Source organism: Gambusia affinis, linkage group LG08 (assembly GCF_019740435.1).
Source record: "Gambusia affinis linkage group LG08, SWU_Gaff_1.0, whole genome shotgun sequence".
Taxonomy (NCBI): Eukaryota; Metazoa; Chordata; class Actinopteri; order Cyprinodontiformes; family Poeciliidae; genus Gambusia; species Gambusia affinis.
This window is the reverse complement of record NC_057875.1, coordinates 15,518,631-15,539,987: the sequence shown is the minus strand read 5'-3', so window position 1 is coordinate 15,539,987 and position 21,357 is coordinate 15,518,631. Positions and strand designations below refer to the sequence as shown.

Genomic DNA, 21,357 nt, shown 5'->3' with positions numbered 1-21,357 from the left:
TTCCCTCTTTACCTTCCACTTGGCCAAGCTCCATCTTGAGGCCCCAGTCAGTCCCTGCTTCTTAGACAGGTGCAGCTGGTGGCAGACTTGCAGGGTTCCTCCTCGCCAGCCACTGAGCTCCCCCTCTCCGCTTACACCCTTTACTTCATCGCACAGATTCATGTGGCTCTTCTTAAAATTGGTGCAGTTCTCAGTCAGATAAGGTTCTCCTGGTATGCTGGTGTGGCTCTGTGGTTTGTGAGGTGATGGAGTCGCAGTGTGAGAGACTTGAGCGAACTTATTTCAAATGGACAAAACCTTAACCTTGTTATTCTCATTTTCATTCATTTTGCAGCTTCTTTTTATAAATCATCGTAACTTTAGTTTTCTTTGGAGCTATTTATGGAAAGAAAAGGAATGTGTTCGTTACTGATTCTTCCGTCTAGAGCTTGGGAAACATTTTAAGTTAATGCCCACCACAATAGTCGATCTCTTTCGAGAAAAGCTGTGGTTTAAGGCACCCACCCTTAGACTGCTGGCTGCAGAACACAGAAGTTCTGCATATTCACTGAACATTTAACATTCAACCCAATTACTTTTGAGCATAAGAGAGAATTACGTAACCTCTCCAACGGACCGAGAAAAACAAGCTGTCCTGCCAAAGAACCAAATCAAGAATGGCACATATAAGCTACATACAGTAGCAACAATTTGAACAATGTCATTCTCCTCCGTTAACAACTATGAGTGACAAAATGGAATAAAGTCATCAGGTGCGTGCATGAAAAGCTCATAAAACAAGATAGGGCCACACTGGCTCCACACTTTTCTTTGAGTGTGTTGTGGAGCAGGAGGCACATGAATTAAACCGGTGACAAGTGGAGGCTGTGGATCTCTCCAAAGTCTACTTTTAGAAAGTGCAAGTCAAGGTTTTAGGTTTCAGTGTCTGCTCACGAACAAACGGCTTTTCCAGTTTGCCAATTAGATGTGCGATTTGGTTTAAAAGCTCGTGCACAATCGGCCATCAATTCGTTGTGGGTTTGTTTACGCATGTCTTGAATTTTATTCTCAGAAAGAACTGTTTGCCACTTTTTCCTAGATTATTTCTTAATCTGCTTGAAACATGTGCACTTCAAGATCTTGTTAAAATCATAAAGCACGATAAACTAAGAAAGATATGAGTTATAGCCCTTTACTCCTGATTTGACCTTGTGTATTCCCACAGTAAGCTCCTGGGAAGACCTTAGGCATGCATGGTGGAAATGTCAGCCTCACATCGGAAGCTGAGGGAGGGGCGACAGTAAGAGGAAGGAGGTGCTATTGTCAAGGTATGTTGGAAGTGAAATAGAAAATCTCACATGTGATCAGTTGCTTTCTGCTCAATTTTCACTTGCAAAAAGCTTTTCTATAAATTTAATCTGAAAACATATTGTTAGAGCTCAGACAAATAAATTATTAGTAGGCTACCCTTAAAGCCAGAACTGGCTCCTGGGTGACAACCACATGAGCCAAGCCACCTGTCCACTTGTCAGTGTAATGCCCCCAGCCAGTTTCCCTTTAAATAGAGATTAAAGAGAATGGAAAGATAAAAATTTTATACAGCAATATATTATGGCACTGGTGGCCTTTATTGAACAATAAATTGTCAGGAAGTAGCAAAGAATCCAACCCTGGATACCCACATTGTTTCTGCAGATTGAGAGGGTGCTCTACCAACTGAGCCACCCAGCACCCTTAGAAATCGTCTGTGTTAATGGTTAAATACATTGCGACTTTAGTTTGTTTCTCACATAAACAGAGGAATTATTGCTATGAGTTGGACAAATACAGCAGAATTTGACACGTTTTAATTTTTGTGTTTTTGCCAGGGACCACACAGACCACAAATATTTTCTTGAAGGCACTATGAAGACGCTGACTTATCAAGGGGAAGCTATAGCTCCCTCTAGTGCCCTTCTGGCGTCATTACTGACTGCAGCCAAATATCTTGAGTTCCCCACTTGATACACTTACGTTTCTTTGGTTCGTTTGCAGCAATCTTCAATCCAAAACAACTTTTTGCAAGGAGAAACAATGCAAAGACAGTACAGATCACATGTTGCAAAATCATTACTACTGAAACTTCTTCCCTTAAATATTTACTCTGAGCAAAACTGAACAAGTCTGAAGTATTACTCGTTTCATATATGGAACATTTTTGAGAAGCATGGTCTTAATTAACCTTTTAATCTGTAGGCTGTTAAATACAAGTCTCCCAAATATTTTTGAAAGAATTAAGACTTTATTCAAATCAAATTGTTTCAATATCACAAAAATGTTTGTGATATTGAAACAATTTACGGTACTCTTGTCGGACAGAATTGTTCCCACTCTGACAAGGCTAGCCCGACTTTCAGGTGAGAACTAATCTGTTCCTCCATTTGAAGGTTTTTCTGAACTCTGTCTACTGTGAGCAAAACACTGAGTAATCAAACTCTACAGAGACCAATTAAACCTTCTTCTGAGATGCAAAGAGCATCTGGCCAGTTTGTCACGTTCCCCAAATAGTACTTAATTAATAATGTTCTCTGGGGAACCAAAGTTGGTGATAGCGACCAATTAACAGGTATTATTTATATGCCACTTACCTACACAACACAATGAGCAGAATAGAAATTTACTTCAATAGTAATCATAAAATTTATCCCGATTTAATTAAGTGATTAAACCAATGTTTTTAATTACAATAGATGAACTAAATGCCAACTACTGGTTTTCAGTATAAAGTTAATTTGAAAATTTGGTAAAGCACACTGGAAATAAGAGTCTAAATGAAACCAATACAGCTATCTGACATTCACTTTATTGTTAAAACTTTGTTTGGTATATCAGCTGCTTGTCTTTTTACACAACTTAAAATTAAAAGGCAAACATGTACAGCTTCATCTCCAAATAACATGCAGCAGTGTAAACATGAGATCTACTGAGATAAAAAGTCAAACAACTACGACATACTGGCAAAGTACCATAACAAAAATGTCATGTTCAAAAAATGACTTCTCTTCATAGATCAAAACAAGCTTCAACTTAGTGCTCAGCATTCACCACATTCAGCTGGTAAATATGCATGTTTGTGTGAATTAGGAAGGTTTAAACAAAACAAAAACAATAATGGATTGACAACATATAAATAAAACCCCCAACTTAAACCTAACATTTTTGAGAGTTTATTCGAGAGAAACTTCAGTTTTCCTACAGTTCTGGAGACCAACAAGCTGCTATGGTTCTGCAACACTTCGACGAGGCAACAACAGCCATACGACTACCACCAACCAACACATCGACACACAGCCCATAAAAGTTCACAAATCATCTCAAAGATTATTTTCTTAAATAATGAGAATAAAAAGTTAAGGTTAAGCATATTGTGTCAAGTTTCCTCTCCTCTCATGTTATTCCAGTTCTCACTCTCTAACAAACTTTACTTAATGCCAGCGACAAACTTAACAGGGTCATCGTCCGCAGAAACCAGAATGAGCGCTGCAGAAAGCACCTTATGATAACAGGGTAGCTTAGTGAAACCTGAGTATGAAAATGAAACGCACACATCAGAACTGCTTTCATGGCAACCTCATAAAAAAAAAAAAATCATAGCAGCTCAAACTGAACAGACTGTACAGAAAGGCCATGGAAAATAGACAGTGGCACCCGTTTCCTGTCTTACGTTTTGTTCAGAATCACACTGACACAGAGTTACATATCAGATCAAAGCTTCCCATCTATGATTCTTGTGATTACAGATATACAATTTCACCACCAAGAGAATCTACTTTCATCTAACCTGCTGGACCAAGTGAAATAGGTGGACACTGTGTAACCTCAAAACGAGCTGATATTTAACATCACGTTTGCTGTATGAGTCAGTAATGGTGAGTCAAAAGCTGCAACAGAAGGAAGCAAATGATCCCCACATGCACAGGGTGGAAACTAATAAAAGTATTGCACCATCTTACAACTTAAAACATCATTATAAATTGGATGATGCTGCTGAACAAATCTTCAACCAAAATATTATTCAGTGTTACAGCACAGATTTGTTCCCAGACTAGAATGTTCTCCTCCCTTTCTCTTTTACATTAGTGGGTCACTAAGGCACCGCTAAAGTTCAGTTTTGCAAATACATACTTTGATCTGCACACCACCTGTGCTGGAGGCTCACCTAAACCAATCTGTACACGCAAATCTCTTCACAACATATTGACAGTGACTCATTTTAATGCCTTCCTTATTTATGTAACATTAATTAACATAGAAATCCCAATTCCACAAAATGATTCTGTACAATCTACAGGAAGATTTGATAAATCAGAAAACCAGAAAAAAAAATAAAAAAATGGTGAAAATCATCACTTGGGCACCTTCTTCTCTATCTGGAAGAGATCCCGTATGTCCAGCATGGACCGTTTGATGTTGTCACCAAAACGACGTGAATCCTGAAACACCAAAACGAGAGAGAAAAGGTTGTTTTAGAAAGACAAAATACCTGAAAGAAGAGCACAAGATATGCCTTAAAACTAGGAAACTCACAGTTTCTGGACTTGAGTACTTGCTGGAGATGTGAAAGTTGATGAGATCTTCACCGAGGATGATGTAGGAGACACCATACCCATCATCAGCCACCTAATAAAAAAAAATCTGATATTTTATCTCAAAATTCTTTGGGAGATTCTACATACAAAGGATGCAAACAGCAACTAACTCTTGGTTTTTACTCAATAATTAGAAATTTAAAAGCGCACGGAAGAGCTCCAAACCTACAAAGATATGGCCATTCACCTAAACTGAAGAAAGGAGAGCAATGGGAACTATGGAGAAACTATAGATATCCATTTATTAGTTGCCACATGTGAGAAAAAAATCCAGAGAAAGTCACAAGAGGCCCTCCTAAAACTTGCAATTGATGGTTAAAGGATTTTGCATGATATGTCCCCTTTAAGGGGAATGGAAACTTTTTAAAGATACTGTAAAGTACAGAATTTGCCTCATTAGATGGACAGACAGTCCCCCATTCCCTCAAACCTCAAATATGACTTTCCAGACAATTGAAAATTGGACTTACTGGACCAAATCCGCCTCCAGAGGACACCATCTCTGGATGTCTGGCCAGATCAAACAACTCAACCTGCTGTAGAGGAGTCTGACTGGTGGACAACCTCCATGGCTCAGACAAGACCTGCACATGAAGTTATTAAACTTATTCCCATTTTCAGAAAAAAAAAACAACACACACATTGTTCTTCAGTGTAAAGAAAAAACAAAAAATTTTTTTTACAAGTACAGAAAAAATATTTAGACATAGCTCAGACCTCCTTGAGGAAGGGTGATTCCTCTCCAAGGTATTTAGAAACCAGATAGAGACAGAAAAGGTGCCGATCGATGCCCTGCCCCGTCATTGCCAAGCGGTACATGTTTTGGTGTTTCTCTGCTGCCACTTTAAGCAAGTTGAGGCGCTCTTCTCTCTACAAAGTCAGGAGTTAAGAAGAAAACCCCAATGAGATGATGATTTTCTTATTGCAACAATTCTCCCTCTGTAGCACTGCAAAAAAAGTTTAAGGGGTTCAGTAAAACTCACTGTCTCCTGCCTGATCATGGAACGAACAAAGTCACAGGTCTCCATGGTGCAGGAACGCACGGTTTCTGTTCGACCCTCACGGAAGAGCCGTGTCATGGAGGCTTCATATGTCAGGCAGAACTTCCCTTTGTCCTGTTGGGAAAGAACATTTTCTACAGTCAGTTTCAACATTGATACCACAAATATTATAACTGAACCACAACATTAAGAAGTTGTTTTCTTTTATACATAAGGTGCAATGGTTTAATAATCGCTTTGGGTCTTGGCCTGGTTGTTACTACCCTCTAGTGTTGATCATTTGAAATTACAGAAATTGCATCAATTGCCAAACACACTGGCTCACACCCTGGTGAGTTTTGTGTTTTGGTACAGTAAATTGGTACATGGAAAGTGAAACTGAAAATACAACTGGGACTTACTCTGAAATGGGCCAGCTGCAAGGCAATCTGGATGAAGGCGTCTGGACTAGTGCGGCACTTCTTAATCAGCCCCTTTCCAAAGTCATTGAAGGGGATAATGTGGCAGTCCACATCATCTGCCAGAGACCTGGCTACTGTCAGTGAGCTCTCGATGGCCTCCTGACACTATGAGATCGGACAAAGTCGGGTGTTTGGTTAGTAAAATATGAGCCAAGATGAGCATAAATAAAACACATGCACTGTTTAACTCAGAAAAGTAAAGTATCCAATGTTACCTCTGTGGCGATGTCCCATTGCAGCCTCTGGGGTCCAGGAAGGTTTGGGTGAGGTTTCCCTTGGCAGTGACCATCCTCAGTATAGCCCAGCTTAGGATCCATGGACAGCACATGCTGGTTTAAAAGAAAAGATGCAAAGACTGTGATATGCTTTTTAGTATTTTTTTTCCCACATTCATTTATTTCTGTGTATTAATGATCAATAGTTACTGAATGTGTTTTCTTGTTTTAGTGCTTTGAAAAATGTTCCTAGCATGTGAACATTTTCACATTTTATAAAATTCAATATAATGTGTTAAGATTTTATGCAATAGACCAAAATAGTGTTTTCATAACCTTTGGCAAATAAAAAGCCAGATGTGTAGTGTACATCTGTAAAGCTCCATCCATCAACTCTGGACAAGGAAGAGTTAGTTTTCCATCATGCATACCATTAGCTTAGCAACAATATAGCTAGTGGTTAGAGTTTATAATGTAAAAAAGGTTCAAAGAAGGAAAGCTGTTGCAAGGCACTGATTTAAACAATAAAAACATAGAAAGCATCTGTCGAACCTCCCACAGATGACCAACGATTGGAGCATCAGCCCAGGAGTGCTCTGCATTTAGTCCCATGGTGCCGTTCTTGTAGACAATCAGATTGAAGGACTTATCAAACCACCTGAAAGAAAAATATAACCAATCAACATCCAAGGCCCACTAATAAACATTTTGAATATGGTTCATGACACAATAAAAAAATCTTTATTTGTTATTCTTCACCTGTCATAGCACTTTCCATGGAGCAGGGACTTGGCGTAACTGTCCAGAGACTTGACTTGGTTGTTTAGATCGTAACGCTGCTCGGTGTCATCAAGGCTTACAAAGAAGGCCGCCTTCTCGATGGCATCCAGGGACTGCTTGTTTTTACCGCTTTTGAAGAACTCCTCTCGGACCTTTGCCCATGGGGTCCTGAAGAAAAAAAAAAGAGCAGAAAAAGGAAGCGTTGATATTGTATTAAATGCAGAGAGCAGGAAGGCTGGAAACAAGGTTTTGCATTTACTAACAAAAAATAAATTATGTATGTTTTCATGGCCAGGTGTGGTGAAAGAAAGTGTTTGTGCTGCATTCTGTAAAATACATTTGCTCCCATATTATCAGCTGAACAATCTTATCACTTCATATTTTCTGGCAATACCGCATTACAACACAGATTCACATTTAAAAAAAAAAATGAAGAAAAAGTCAGTCATTATAAAACATGCCTATCACAAGCATTTTAGTCATAAAATAAACAAACTAACAAGGATGTTAAGCTCCATCTTAACAAACACAAACAAAACTGGCCATCATCTCAGAAACACATTGTAACGTCAACTTATTAGGTTATGCAAAAGAATAAAAGGTCTCTGCATAAACCGACAGGAACTACAAAGTTTCTCTGCGTCCGTTTCATTTTTGTAGAAAGAAGAGCTAGCCCTCCCTTTCTTTTGTTAGATCATGAAAAATCTACAATAATCCAGTTTCAGAGGGGAATGCTGAATGTTTTGGAATTGCTTCTGGACAGCGCCGGTTGCTGCTCTGAATTATGCGCCATTGTCGCTTTCCTTCAGCATAACATCTCTATTTCTCAGTAGGAACTACAATACCCCAGAATGAAGAAAGGCAGTAAACATATTGCTAAAAAAATAATAAAATAAGAATCAAAAATTATTAACTGAAGAAAAATATTATGAATAAATGTTCAAATCCAAGATATAATTACCTTAAATCTAGAATCCAGAACAGAAAACTTTGATGTTTTTAAGACTTTTTGAAGCCCAATGTTAAAATGAATAACCTGAAAACTTTATGATCCTGTAAAAAAACCCTTACGCTCTAAACTGAAAGAAAATCTTTGAATGTTCTTTTTGTAGCCATTGTAGTCAATAGACTTTGCTTTGGAAGAGATGCAGTCTCCTTCATCTCTTGCTCCACCTACCTTTCTCCTGCAGTAAGTGCAGCTAGTTTCTCCTCTCCTGGCATCGGCTCAGACTGATCTGCCAAGATCCTCTCCATCTGCTGCTCGATCTCCCGTGGCAACAGCAGCCGTCCGTCGTAAAACATCCACACCTTGAAGAAACGGCCCTTATGGTACACAGCAATGTGTTTGCTCTCGTTCATGTGCTGGAGTGTATCTGATACAGGTTCCCATGGGAGGGGAAAAGAAGAGAAGTAAAGATGCAAAATACAATTGGAGCCATGTTTCGAGAAAAGATGTGGTTTGGTGACAGTCAAACTATATTTTTTAAGTTCATGCTTATCATTATGTTTGCAATCACTACATTTTGAAGTTAATAATGTTTGAATTTTAGAAACTTTTGTCTGTTTTGTTTTAAAGACACTGAGGCACAGACAATGAATGTCACATTGTTCCATTTCTAAAAACACTAACTGTGTTAGTAATCCATTCAACACTGATAAATAAAACAATGTGACATGAACAGTTTAGTTTTTATGAAATAAACATTTAATATGTGATATTTACAGGAGAAGTCCAGTTTGTGGCTAACGAACATCGAATTACAAAACAAAAAAAGAGACTTGAAAAGGGACATGAAGGAAGTGAAATGAAACGGGAAAGCCACTTAGGGAAAGGGTTGGGCTGGAATACATTGAACTACAGCAATGCTTGTTTGAACAGCACAGGGCATAACTAGACAAACACATTTAGAGAATTACTTTTGAGTTTTGAGTTCACTGATGACACCAAGTGTTCAAACAAGCATTGCTTATGTAGCAGACAAGAATATAAACAGATGGTATTTAAACCCAGGAGGAAACCACAAGAAAACAACCTAAGTATGGTGGCATGGTATTAGGATATCATGCAATGTGCAGTAACATTGGCGAACGTTTCCTTTTTTTTGTTTGTTTTTTTACATATATGTTGAAATATCTACTTATACCCTAACTAATCTATAAGATTAGTGACTATTGCCACTACACTTTGGTGGTAGTCCTGATTTTTGTTATTCACATAAATCTTCTGAAATGGGCCAGCGCAATATCAGAAATATCATGTGATTCAGACATTTCTGGTACACATTAAGTTGAACACATTAGAGTGAAGTCCAACAATTTGCATTGTAGTGATATAAGCTTCGAATGCAAATAGTTGGCCATCAAAGTCCACTCCATGCTGTTCAGCTAATCTGAAGACTAAATCAGATTTAACTCTGCAGAAAGTTGGCTACCTCTGTTCACTATGGCCTCAGCAGCTGTTTCTGAGAGCAACCTAGTCTTTTACGCCTACATGTCTAAGTTTGACTGGAACCTGATTGGAACACCTGAAGTCAAAGAAGAAACTGGTTTCGAGTCTCATGCAAATTAAAACTTGAATGTGCGTTTTTATGCACGCATGCATTATTAATTCATGGAAATTTGAATATTTCTAATTCAAACACAGAAACGCCCTGTTGTTAAGGACAGCAGGAGAAGAGTGGAGGAGGTGACACTGCTAAAGACTCTACCTGTCTCTACACCTGGGACACGACTTGTGTTGAACATACGCTCGTATTGGGATGAGCACATGGGAATAGTTTGTAGGAGCATGAGCTGAAAAGCAAAAGGGGAGAGTGAAAAAAAAACACAGAGATGATAAAAGTAAATCACTAAACCCCAGAGACGACGAAGCAGCAGACACACGACTAAATGGAGGAGAGCATGGATGTAGTGGAGTAGGAATTAAAATGGATTTAGTAAGGAGAGCCTCAGAGGAAAAGAGGCAGGGACCAGAAACCAGTTGGCTGCCATCTCAATGCCACCATCAAAACCCTGTTGCAACGAGAAGGTTTTACTTACAACTAAATAGACTTTTGACAATTAAAACCTAATTGAAATAGTACTATGAGATCTATGAGACTGTTTCAGGGTTGTGCTGATGGGAATGAGTGATAGAGTCACTGTTTCCAAGGGCTGTAGGGTCACATGGCTGCGGATCTGAGGGCAAGGCGGCTGTGCCCTCCTCTTACCTGTCTCCACACCGGGGATGCGGGAGGTGTTAAACATTCGCTCCCACTGAGCAGAACACAGTGGTACCTTGTTGGCCAGCAAGTATATCTAACGCAGCGTCCGTCAAAACGAAAAAACAAAACAGTAGAACAGAAACAACCAAACGTGAGCGTGTAACATAGCGAGCTCATGCATTTGAGTTTGTATATAAATTCAAATGACTGATTTTAGAACAAACTATTCATTTCGACTTTGTGGTAATAATGAAAATTCTAACAGGCATGCTGAAAAGCTCACAATCAAAAAATTAAACCAATGGTGGTGAGTTAGTGTTAGCAACTGGAAACAACAAAGCACTACCGGCTATCACTACTGTGTGTTTCCGGTAGGAAAAGCAAAACAGCTCAGAGGTTTTAAAAGTTAAGAGTAGGACAATCAGCTGGATTAATATGCATCAGGTATGGGCTAGTTACTAGCATCGAGGTATATAAAGGTTTTAAAATGTTACAGTTTCAAAACTGTTAAAATCTTTTGTCATTCTATTTATACATTTTAAAGGCTGTTTATAAGATGCCAGAGGAATTTCTGGATGATTTTATTTTCCTCTGGCGTTTTCAAGCTGAGAGCAAGACCAAACTCCCTCACTCCAACTGTTGCTGCGCACTGCTAGTCAGCTGGTTGAAAGAAGTCTACTACCCTGCCCCCTTACTGACAAAAAAGAAAAAAATTGTCCGTTTGAAAATGTTTTGTGAAATCAATGAACAATCGTGTTTGAAAACTAAAACACATTTTTAATAAGGTGACACTATTTTGAAACTATTTGCAAACTAATAGCATTACAGATAAATAGTTGAAAACAGGATCAATTAACCAGCCAGTTCTATTATTGCCGCTTCATAAAAAGTACAACACAAAATAATTATAATCCAAACCGTAAACATTTAAAATTATAGAAGAGTAAAACTTTGTTCCAATTTTTAACACAAGTTTGGCTTAAAATAAATACATTTCACAGATATTTACTAATCAATTGATCAGAGATCTGAATTAAATCTAAACAGCAGGACAAATACAGAAAAATCTAATTGTTTTTCTAGTCTTTGACAAAAGACTTTGAAGCAGAATAATAAATGCTAGAAGTGATTATTTAAATGAGAATGACACAAAAACAGAAAGTGGCCACTGCGTCATTATTCTCATAATGATCTGTAAGTTTTATTGATTTAAAAGTTGTGAAAATTATTATTGCTTTTTAAATAAAGCTGTCGCATTATGTTTTAGATTTTTGTGTAAATATTTTGGTATTTTTACAACAGGTTTTCACACTTTAAGGACTTAAAAACCAGCCCATGCCTAATATTGACAGAATTAGTAGGATTGCGGATTACAAGTTTGCCTAAAAGTGCAAAAAGAAAAAGGTTGTGAAAAATAAGTTCTTAATGTGAACTTAAAGGACAGACCCACTGAGATAAAATGTATTAAAGAAAGCTAAACATTTATAAACTAAGGTATGGTCAAACATATTCCTATATAATGTTATTAATTATTCATTTACAGCTTGATTGGCGTAGATAAAGTACAACTTAGTAAAGGAATTGATTGAGGCAAAAGACCAACTGGCTCTGTACTCACTGGTTTGATCTGAGCTCTGTCCAGTTTTCTCCTGTAGAGCATGATGGCATGAATAGCATTACCTGCCCGGGCAGCCTGGCTGGATGTGGGGAACACGTACAAAAAGTCCTGCAAAAAAGATGAACTTATTAATGAATCAATCAGCAGTTGCATTTCAGTTGGATACGTTTACAAAAAAGGTAAGGGCAGTACGATATTCTTTGTAATCACTATAATGACTGAGTTTGGCCAGAAGTTTGCGTGTACTCACTATGGGCATAAATGTCAAATAAATTTTAACTTTTAATGATGCATGTGAACAGTTCTTCTTCCAGAATAAAAAAGCAAGTTGCGTATCATTCACAAGAGTTTTTTTTTGTAGCCATCAACAGGATTGTGACATAATTATTGCTGGATATTTGACATCTCATCCAGAAAATTAAGAAAATTAAGAAATTAAAGTGTATTATAATAGTGAAGCTTTCTTTGGGCTAACGGATACATAATTTATGCCTCACTGTTAGAACATGACAAACCGATGAGAAATGTGAGATTTGTTTCAAAATGTTAATCTGACAGTTAATCTTTTGAAACTGGAGAAATAAATGTTGAATTTATTTTGAAAAAAAAGTTTAACAAGTTCTGAAAATAAAGAAGAGGCAAAAATAGTTTAATAAATTTTTAAAAAGAGAAACAAAAAAAAGGGAAACCAGATCACTTCTTGCAATCTTAAGACAGTTGACTCACCATGGCATAATAGTTGCTGTTGACCATGATGGGTCCACGGCCTCTCAGGTAAATATACTCTTCCCACCAGTCACTAACCTGTGCCAGAAATGCAGAAAGGATAAAAAGCAATAGTGTAACATTATCAGACAACCTGCTTTTAATTATGTAGCTTATTCAATAAGGACCTTGTGCAAAATTATAACAAAAGCATAAAGGAGAAAAAATTCCTTCTGGCTTACATAGTTGGATGTCCACCAGGACTTGAGTTTGAGGTACCACTGCACCCTGGGTCCCAGATTCTTCTCAAAGTCTTTTGACAAGGTCGTCATCCTTTCAAACTGCTCGTCATCCATCAGTGGGCGCACCGACTCCAGGTACTGTAAACAAAAAGAGTCCCATGGGGAGATACAAAGGAATTCGCTTGTGTTAGAAAGACAGCTGCATGGAAAGTGCTGTGACTAACCATAACCCTAACTCTATACTATATATAAAAATAGGCAAAAACAAAAAATAGGCACAAACTCAAAAGCAAGTGGAATGGAAGATCACCCTTCTGCATGTGTCCTTGACAGAGGGAAGAGGTAGCCGAGGGAGAGAGTTCTGGAAACTGTAGAGCAATGGCTTTCTGCCAGAGAACACCTTCACCAATATCTGAACACATAGAAAAGATAAGGACAAAGTTAGAGTTCTGTTTTATCTGTACTTTGCAGAATAGCATACAAAATGTAAAAATGCACTAAAAGCCTTAAGCTAAAAAGGGCTAAAAAACAACAAGCTAGTTTGTAATTTTGATAAGACCAAACAGGATTTAAATTATCAACAATATTAACAGACATTACATTTCTAACCCTTTGATATTTCCCAACTCCGTACTTTCCTAAACTTAAATATTCCAACGTATTAATCCTTTTTATAATGCAAGCAAAAGTGTTTACTATGAACTTATGACATATTTGTACACTGGTCAGGCTTAAAAAAAAAAAGTAATGTGTAAAACCACAGAACGAATGTTTTAGAAGAAGGGATCGATGGAGTTTTTATGTAATGAGATGGAAAATAAATGCTGCAAATAAAGAAATGTTTTAGTACTTTTATTTTCTTCCACATTCCTCCAAACCTGGAAAATACTCAAATTAAATTGCATACTTTCCCCCACCATTATAAAAAAGAAAGCATATAGAGCATTTACATCAAATTATGCAAAACAAATAAGTCTAATGAAAAGTTAGAAGTAGAAAAAGTGTCAAATGTACCTTTTGTTATAGGCAGATATTATTCACATATTTTTTTTTCTTAAGCTGATCCTTGTAAGGCTGAAAAAGGACGTCAACATCTCACCAGCCACAGACGAGTACCAAAAGGCAGAGAGCCGTGGCGTGAATCCATCCAGCCGTGCCATGACAGCAGGCACCTCAGAACATTCCTCATGATCATTATGATGGTGATCCAGAGGCCCGTGCCCACCAGAACCCCTCCAACTATCTTCTGGCTATCTGTGGACATGTATCGGCTGCAGGTAGAGGAGAAGAATAAAAAAAGCTTTCAGTGGCACATCTTAGTGTTATAAAAAAAATGGTTCACTAGAAAGTAAAATGTGATAAAAATAAATATGACTGATGATATTGTGTCTAAGATCCTTGGAGAATTGAACTTTTAGGAAAAAATCCCAGTCTAGTGTATTGTGCAGCACGCAATTAACACAGGAGAATAAGAGCCACACAGCAGCTGTGGGACAAGGCCTAGTCTAAAGTCAACAAAGACTACTTGCATTCTGAGTGATAACAGTTGCATTATTCAAACCAACATGCACATGCAGACACACCACACAACTCATTAAATCAAAAACACTGTGTATTTGTTATTAAAAAAACGCAGGACTTTCATCACCACATATTCTTAGATTATGCAACAAAACAAAACTACAAGGGATTTCTAGTGCCCAAAGAAATCCCTTGTAATGACCTGAATCAGGTCATTCTATAACCTGATACAGGTTATAGAATAAAACCTGAATCAGGGGACAACTCATCTGTGTTGATAAAGGGTGTACTATTCAAAAGAGCACAACATGTTCCCTAATCAGGATAAACATTGTTATCAAACAGAAGGTGTGGAAGAAAACTAATAAGGAAGTGTTGTGGATAAAATAATATTCCTGACAGTTCTTGGCCAATCTTCATAGGAATGTTGTTTTATTGGTGTTGTTACAATTTCTGTTTAGTTACTGATAACAACACCATACTCACCTGATAGGTATGTGTTGGCCAAGTCTGGTAATCAATCCCAACGAAGGATCCAGTTGTTTGTAATTGGTGTACGACATGTATGACACGACCACTACCATGAACCCACTCGGGCTGCCCGGGTACACACCAGTCATCACCCCATTCTGTAAAAATGAAACAAAAACTCAGAAGCTGTGATAACAATCTGTAAAATGTTGTAACACACGTGCTGATAAAGACACTAATTGCCTATCAAAAAAAGGTGGCAGGTCTTTGAATGATTCAGCGTGACTGTGTGTAAACAAACCACTAGGCTAAAGGTTAGGACAAAAAGAACACTCAGGAAGGTTGTTGTCACTGTTTGCAGTTCGCAGGTCTTTGAATGATTCAGCGTGACTGTGTGTAAACAAACCGCTAGGCTAAAGGTTAGGACAAAAAGAACACTCAGGAAGGTTGTTGTCACTGTTTGCAGTTCGTGTCAGACAGGGGTGACCTTTTGGTTCAACAGTTTACAGTAAGACCACAGTTAACAGATTTACAGTATGGCAGAATAGTGCTGTGCACAGTCGCGTTGAACGCTTCTGTTGCCTGTAAACTAAGGCACAAAGAAACCCAGAAACTGGACAAGAGGCCTTTTTGCACTGCAGCCTGGCCCCCTTCAGCCTGGCCTTATAGTGCTTCGGCCCTGGTTGTTTTGCATTGAGCAATTTGTCGCTTCGAAGGTGACCAGGGACGGTCATGTCAATCAAATTTCAGCTAAAGCTGCCGAAATGATTTCCCCAGAGATCGAGGAATACTTTTGTTTTTGTTTGTCGCGTCCAGCTCTTTCTGTATTTGTCAGTGAGAAACCTGAGGGAAACATTTACCTCAGAATTTTTTGCAATCATTTAATTTTATTGTCTTTATGTAGTCATTGGACATACATCAATGTATGTTTTTTTTTTTTTTTTTTCACTGCCGAAAAAAAGCTACATACATTTATCTGCTTGATGTGTGATGACATGATATGGATCCTCCGTACAGCTTTTTGAATATTATTTAAACCGAAATGAAATAAAATAAAATGCAATTGAACACATCATCATTATTGTTTAAAAACTTACAGGTAAAAATAGAATATGATGGGGATATTTTGGTGCCGCCTTTTAAAAATACAGACATCGAGAAAGAGTGCTCCTCTGATCCAGATATCTGGAAGAAGACTCTGCTCTGTCCCGCCCTGCAGCCAAATGCACCAATCAACATCTGACTCCAAACCAGACCTGTCTGGCAGGCTCGAGACTAGAGTGGGACAGGATATGAAGTGCTAATGCAAAAACACTCAGCCCGGCTTTGAAGCCAGGCTCTGTAGTGCAAAAGGAGTTCTGGTTAATTTTTTCAACCAGATAAAGGAATTACTTTGTCAATACTGTGTTTTCTTTGCAATAACCATGTGGACATTGCCCGTCAGCATATCCAGGAACTCTTACCTTGAAGCGAACGAACCTTTTCTTCCAGGAGTGGATGCCAGAGAGGTAGACCTGGCGTAGAGCCTCGTGGCACAGATGCAGGTCGATGCCATCAGGGCCGACAGTGAACTGAAAGGCCACCGCCTGATGCGCTTCTGCCATGGTGGCTGCTCTAAAGTAAAGTCACTGAAAGAACAAATAAAACAAATAGGTTACAATGTGCATCATTCAACAGCTTGAGTTTGCCTACTATCAATACTGCAAAGAACTACTTGGAAAGCAAATAACATTAGTTAATTATAAGAGTGAAATGCAATTAGCTTTTGTTTACAGTAGCAGAGGTTTTAAAATACATTAAGATGTTTGGCCAATACATTTAGAAACTGTATTACACTTAGAAGCTCAACTGAGTTCTTTTTTCACATTGCAAAATGCAATGGTTTCCCATGTTGCCATTTACAATTAGGCACAAACGTATTTATACCCCTGACAGATTAAAATTAACATTTTAATTTGACAAAATGTAAATATTTTCCAGTCATATTTTTTCATCTCATTCCTGACTGGAAGCCAATGGAGAATCTGTGAAGAAAGCTAAAGATTAAGGTGATGAAAGGAGGCATTCCATCCTCAGATATTGAACTCAACAAAGAAAAATTGTCAAAATACCAGTGAAACAAGCAAAAAGGTGGACAACAATAAAAAGTTTGGTTGCTCTGATAGCAAAATAGATTTTGTATTAATTACTGAGAAGGGTGTAAATTCTTTTACAAGCAATTTATTGCTGTAGATAAAATTAATGAATTGTTCTTTGTACATTGTTTTATCTTGTGGTTGATGCCTATGTCATTTCAAGTAACACAAAAATGTATTGATTGAATAAAAACACCCTTAAATGTAATCACTTTATTGTAACTCATATTGTGACTCAGGAATTTAACCATTTTAAATGCAACATATCTGACATTTTAATAATGCCATGCAGTCCTACTCCTTTTTCTGCAACATTTCTGTTTAATAACTATGTAGATGAAATAATTATACAGTGTGAAGATCAGCGTTAAACATGGTTAGGTGATTTCCAGAACTGTTGCATCATAGCACACATTCAGTCTCAATATGTGGATATCTGCATGAGGCTGGAAATAGCCCAGAAAAAAAAAGAGAACAATGTCTCATATTGATCAGCATCTGCCACAGTTCTTTAAAGTCACTAGTTCACATTCCATGATAACAGTGGGCATTCCTCAAATTCAATCACATCGGATTATCTGCAAAATGGGCTATATTGAAGGATATCTAATAATTATTTTGAATTGTATCACCAATAAGTTGCACTACACTATAAGTCTACGAATGCATAGATAGACCACCAGCATGTACTTGAATTGGCTCTTTTAGTTTGATTTACATCAGATAGTTGCAGACATCATATTTGATGTACAACAGGGGAATACTCTTTTGCATTCTGGCACCTTTTTTCCTCCATATGTGTTATAGCCTTTGGAACTAAAATTGGTCAGACCTCACAGAAGATCAGATATCACATGGTCAGCGCATCAAGAATATTAAATACTGCAAGTTTGTCAACTTCTGTGACGAGAAACATATTTCAGAATCTAGAGCTTTAGTTATATTTCCCCCGTTTCAGCCATTTTTGAAGAGAGGAATACATCTGCACGTCCCTGCAAAGCTGCTATTTCGCGGTTTGATTTGTGCATTCTGAAATCAGGACGCGTCGTTTCTACGCTAGCAGTGGTCGGAAGGAGCGGAGCAGCAGTGTTTGAGCAGCCAGTCCCTTCCCCCAGCCACTCTGAAGCATCACATGATCCACCCTGTGCTGCAGAAACTAGGGGAAAGGTCGCAGCGCTGCGCCGCTTAGAAACAGGGAGAAAACTGGCAACAGTGAGCAAAACGCCTCGTAAACCAGCAAACCCGGTCATTTGTGATGACGATGCAGCAATCAGGAGGGCACTGTTGGCTTTATGGTTGAAAAACAAACAGATTACGTTTTTTTTTCCTTTCTGTTTGAAAAAGCAGATACGAAAACAAAGGCAAACGCTGATAAAATATGTGGTTCACCCTCCTGTTTCCAGACGCTGTGTAGAGAAGATTTGAATTATGCTGCTAGAAACGTCAGCGTCCACTTGCTAAAACCTTTTTACAGCACCTAACATCAGCTGGAACATTTTTATTAGCAATTTTACCATAAAATACATAGGTAAGTGTCCGTTATTCATCACCCAAGCCGCCCACGTGGTAAACTTAAAAGAGGGTCATTTGTACATCCATTTCCATACTAAAACAAATCCCTTATGTTGGCAAGCATTGAGTTTTGTTTGAACTCTGATCATGCTCGCACCTTGAGGACACAGTGACCAGACAGGTATTACTGACCTTCAACAGGCAGGTGACATTTTAACATTTCTAAAAGTTGCAACACTGCCATAATTAGATGCGAAGAAAATTGTCCAAACTTCGCATTATAACATTACTTAATAACAGGATAAATTATGTGCTGTAAAGAAACTGACAAGTGATTTGTCCAGTGAATGACCTCTACTTGGACTTTTGCCTACATTCATGCTCTGAGCAATGGCAACAATATTTACATGCAGGTTATTAAATTAATCCTAAAACAAAATACAATAAAATAACAGTCGAGCCACTTCCCTAATGTATTATTATTGTTATTATTGTTATTATTATTATTATTATTATTATTATTATTATTATTATTATTTTAGTAGAGGAATTTTAAAGATAAAATATTTAGCCGGCTGTCACAGTAGGCGTAGCACTGAATTGTGCATTTCGGCAACTAAAAAGCGCAAACTTTGTCTTGTGGAGTCTGCAGGCCAAACAAGCTCCCAAGCCCTCAGGTCATGACGACGCGAAGTCTTTTAGCAACAACCTTTAACCCAATTCAACCTCAAGAAGGAAATACAACAAACTGACGTTTATGCTGACTGTGGGGTTGAGTATGGAAATGTTTTTTCACATGGCTTCCTCTCACTTATCTAAGCTATTGCTTCTCCTTTCTCAAAGCCCTGCAGCAACCGTCTGGACCTCGACTACGACAAAAGAGAAAATGCAAGAAACCCCCAACATTAGACAAGCGGCCTTCCTAAAAAGAAGATACATTTCTCACCTACACTTTCTTTCTGTCTGGGAGGACGAGGCTCTCTGCTTTGCCGAAGATGTGGAACGCCTGGTCTGTCTGCGATGGCTGCTAACACTCAGCACTCTACATGAATGGGAGCGAAGACTTGCACTCAAGGCCTTCCCCCCTTCACGTATGACTCCTTTTAGAGTGGAGGAAGCAGCGCCCCCTGGCGGCTACGCCCCTGTGGAAAATGTTGCATGCTCATCTTGAACAGGTAAGAACTGGGATAATGTGATAGTGTAGATTGCCTGAAGAACATAATGTTCATTCTGTTCCCCCAGGCTGTTAAGTAGTATCTGACTTTGGATAAATGCAGTAAATATAATCATTTATTGTCTTGGTTTCACTCTTAAAAAAATATTATTTTCAATATTTGGCCGCCGCACAGTGGCGCAGTTGGTAGAGCTGTGGCCTTCAGCCAGAAGGTCCTGGGTTCGATCCCGGGGTCTTTCTGCACGGAGTTTGCATGTTCTCCCTGTGTGGGTTCTCTCCGGGTTCTCCGGCTTCTTCCCACAGTCCAAAAAAACATGACTGTCAGGTTAATTAGTCTCTCTAAATTCTCCCTAGGTGTGAGTGTGTGTGTGAATGGTTGTGTGTCCTATATGTCTCTGTGTTGCCCTCCGACAGAGTGGTGACCTGTCCAGGGTTTACCCTGTCTTTCGCCTGGACCGTAGCTGGAGATAGGCACCAGCAATCCTCCCGACCAAGGGTGAACAGAAAATGGATGGATGGATGGGCTTAATCCACAATATAACTAATAGTCCTTTAAATCTCAACTAAAACCCCACTTGTTTAGAGTTGTATTTGAAATGTAATCCATTGCAAATTTATTGATGAAATCTGACTTGATATTGTGTTTTTATTGTTGATTCCATGTTGCATTATGTTTTTGTGTTTGATTTGATGTAAAGCACTTTGAAATGCCTTGCTGCTGAAATGTGCTATACAAATAAAATTTGATTTGATTTTGATTTAGTAAATATAAGATATTCAATTGCAAACATGATTATCATCCTGCCACATACCATCGACAGCATTTTCACAAATCTAAAGAATTACTTATATAAAATGACATGTAAGTAGTTCTTTCTTTCTTTCTTTTCTTTCAGTATAAAGCATTTTTTCACTATGTGCGCTTGATTGTAAAATAAATAAATAAATAAATAAATCACTTCAAATGCAAAGCAAAAGCCAAAACCCAAATCCAGTCTACACTGGCAAAATGATAATTTAAGTAGCAAGTACAAATTATTTGTTAAATATTTAAAGAATCCAGGTCCTCCAGTAAAGAAAGGAACAGTTGTATAATGAATCACTGTCTAAATTATGTTGACATCAACACAATTTCTCATTCCTGAATTTTGGTGAATGTTAAGTCAACACAACATGTATACTACTGTTTGACCAGCAGATGGCGACAAGTAACTTCCTCTAGGGAAGATGATTTATGTCAGTAAAATTTTAAAACATATATGTGTGTTTTACATAGAACATTGAAAACGTATATGTGTTGAACTGCTATTAAATATCACAAAAACAAGTATGCAAATACTTCACCACCATTAGTATTAAATTGGTTGGAGGAGATACAAACAATAGGGGAACTGATACAATTTCAATTCAACTTCTTTCTGGTTTTTTTCTTTTCTTTTTCTTCTTTTTTGTGTCGAATGCATGAGTCACAACCTACCGCGGCTCAGGTCAGTTCCTGCAAACATACACGATAACCCACGCTCAGAGCTCCATTCTCAGGTCCGCGAGACACGCCCCTCGCGTGAGCAACTGTCGCTGTTCAGCCGTTTGTCAGACAGCTGCATCCAGCTCGCGCTTCGCCTCGCGGCTTGTTCAGAGCTTGGCAGGGGAGCCGGGTGACTCGGTCCGTTTGACTTGCATCGATTCCAGCAAAGCTTGTCCGTACACAGAGC

General features: G+C 38.3%; 1 protein-coding gene across 5 annotated transcripts; it reads right to left on the bottom strand.

The window, feature by feature from the left end:
• Positions 1-2,799: 2,799 nt before the first annotated feature.
• On the bottom strand, positions 2,800-21,260 carry cpt1ab (carnitine palmitoyltransferase 1Ab (liver)). Of its 5 annotated transcripts, none has more exons than XM_044123557.1 (20): positions 21,123-21,260; positions 19,418-19,613; positions 16,288-16,452; positions 14,840-14,982; positions 13,932-14,103; positions 13,143-13,244; positions 12,833-12,970; positions 12,612-12,689; positions 11,886-11,993; positions 10,274-10,361; positions 8,242-8,437; positions 7,044-7,232; positions 6,837-6,942; positions 6,285-6,398; positions 6,010-6,174; positions 5,591-5,722; positions 5,325-5,477; positions 5,078-5,191; positions 4,546-4,638; positions 2,800-4,451 (listed from the first exon to the last, which is right to left on the bottom strand). In XM_044123557.1, exons 3-20 carry the CDS (start codon positions 16,426-16,428, stop codon positions 4,365-4,367), a joined length of 2,319 nt encoding a protein of 772 aa, XP_043979492.1. In that variant the 5' UTR covers positions 16,429-16,452; positions 19,418-19,613; positions 21,123-21,260; the 3' UTR covers positions 2,800-4,364. The 5 variants fall into 5 exon arrangements, with proteins under 5 accessions (XP_043979492.1, XP_043979496.1, XP_043979494.1 ...); XM_044123561.1 differs by lacking the exon at positions 10,274-10,361 and adding an exon at positions 9,773-9,857; XM_044123559.1 differs by having other exon boundaries at positions 19,422-19,613.
• Between the last annotated feature and the right edge of the window lie 97 nt (positions 21,261-21,357).

Excerpts from the sequence above, each read along its gene's own strand:
- cpt1ab (XM_044123557.1), bottom strand. The coding sequence starts at position 16,428 with ATGGCAGAAGCGCATCAGGCGGTGGCCTTTCAGTTCACTGTCGGCCCT. Across the intron at positions 14,104-14,839 it reads GGCCAACACATACCTATCAG|CCGATACATGTCCACAGATA; the intron begins GTGAGTATGGTG and ends CTCTACCTGCAG. Across the intron at positions 13,245-13,931 it reads TTGGTACTCGTCTGTGGCTG|ATATTGGTGAAGGTGTTCTC; the intron begins GTGAGATGTTGA and ends CTATGTGTTCAG.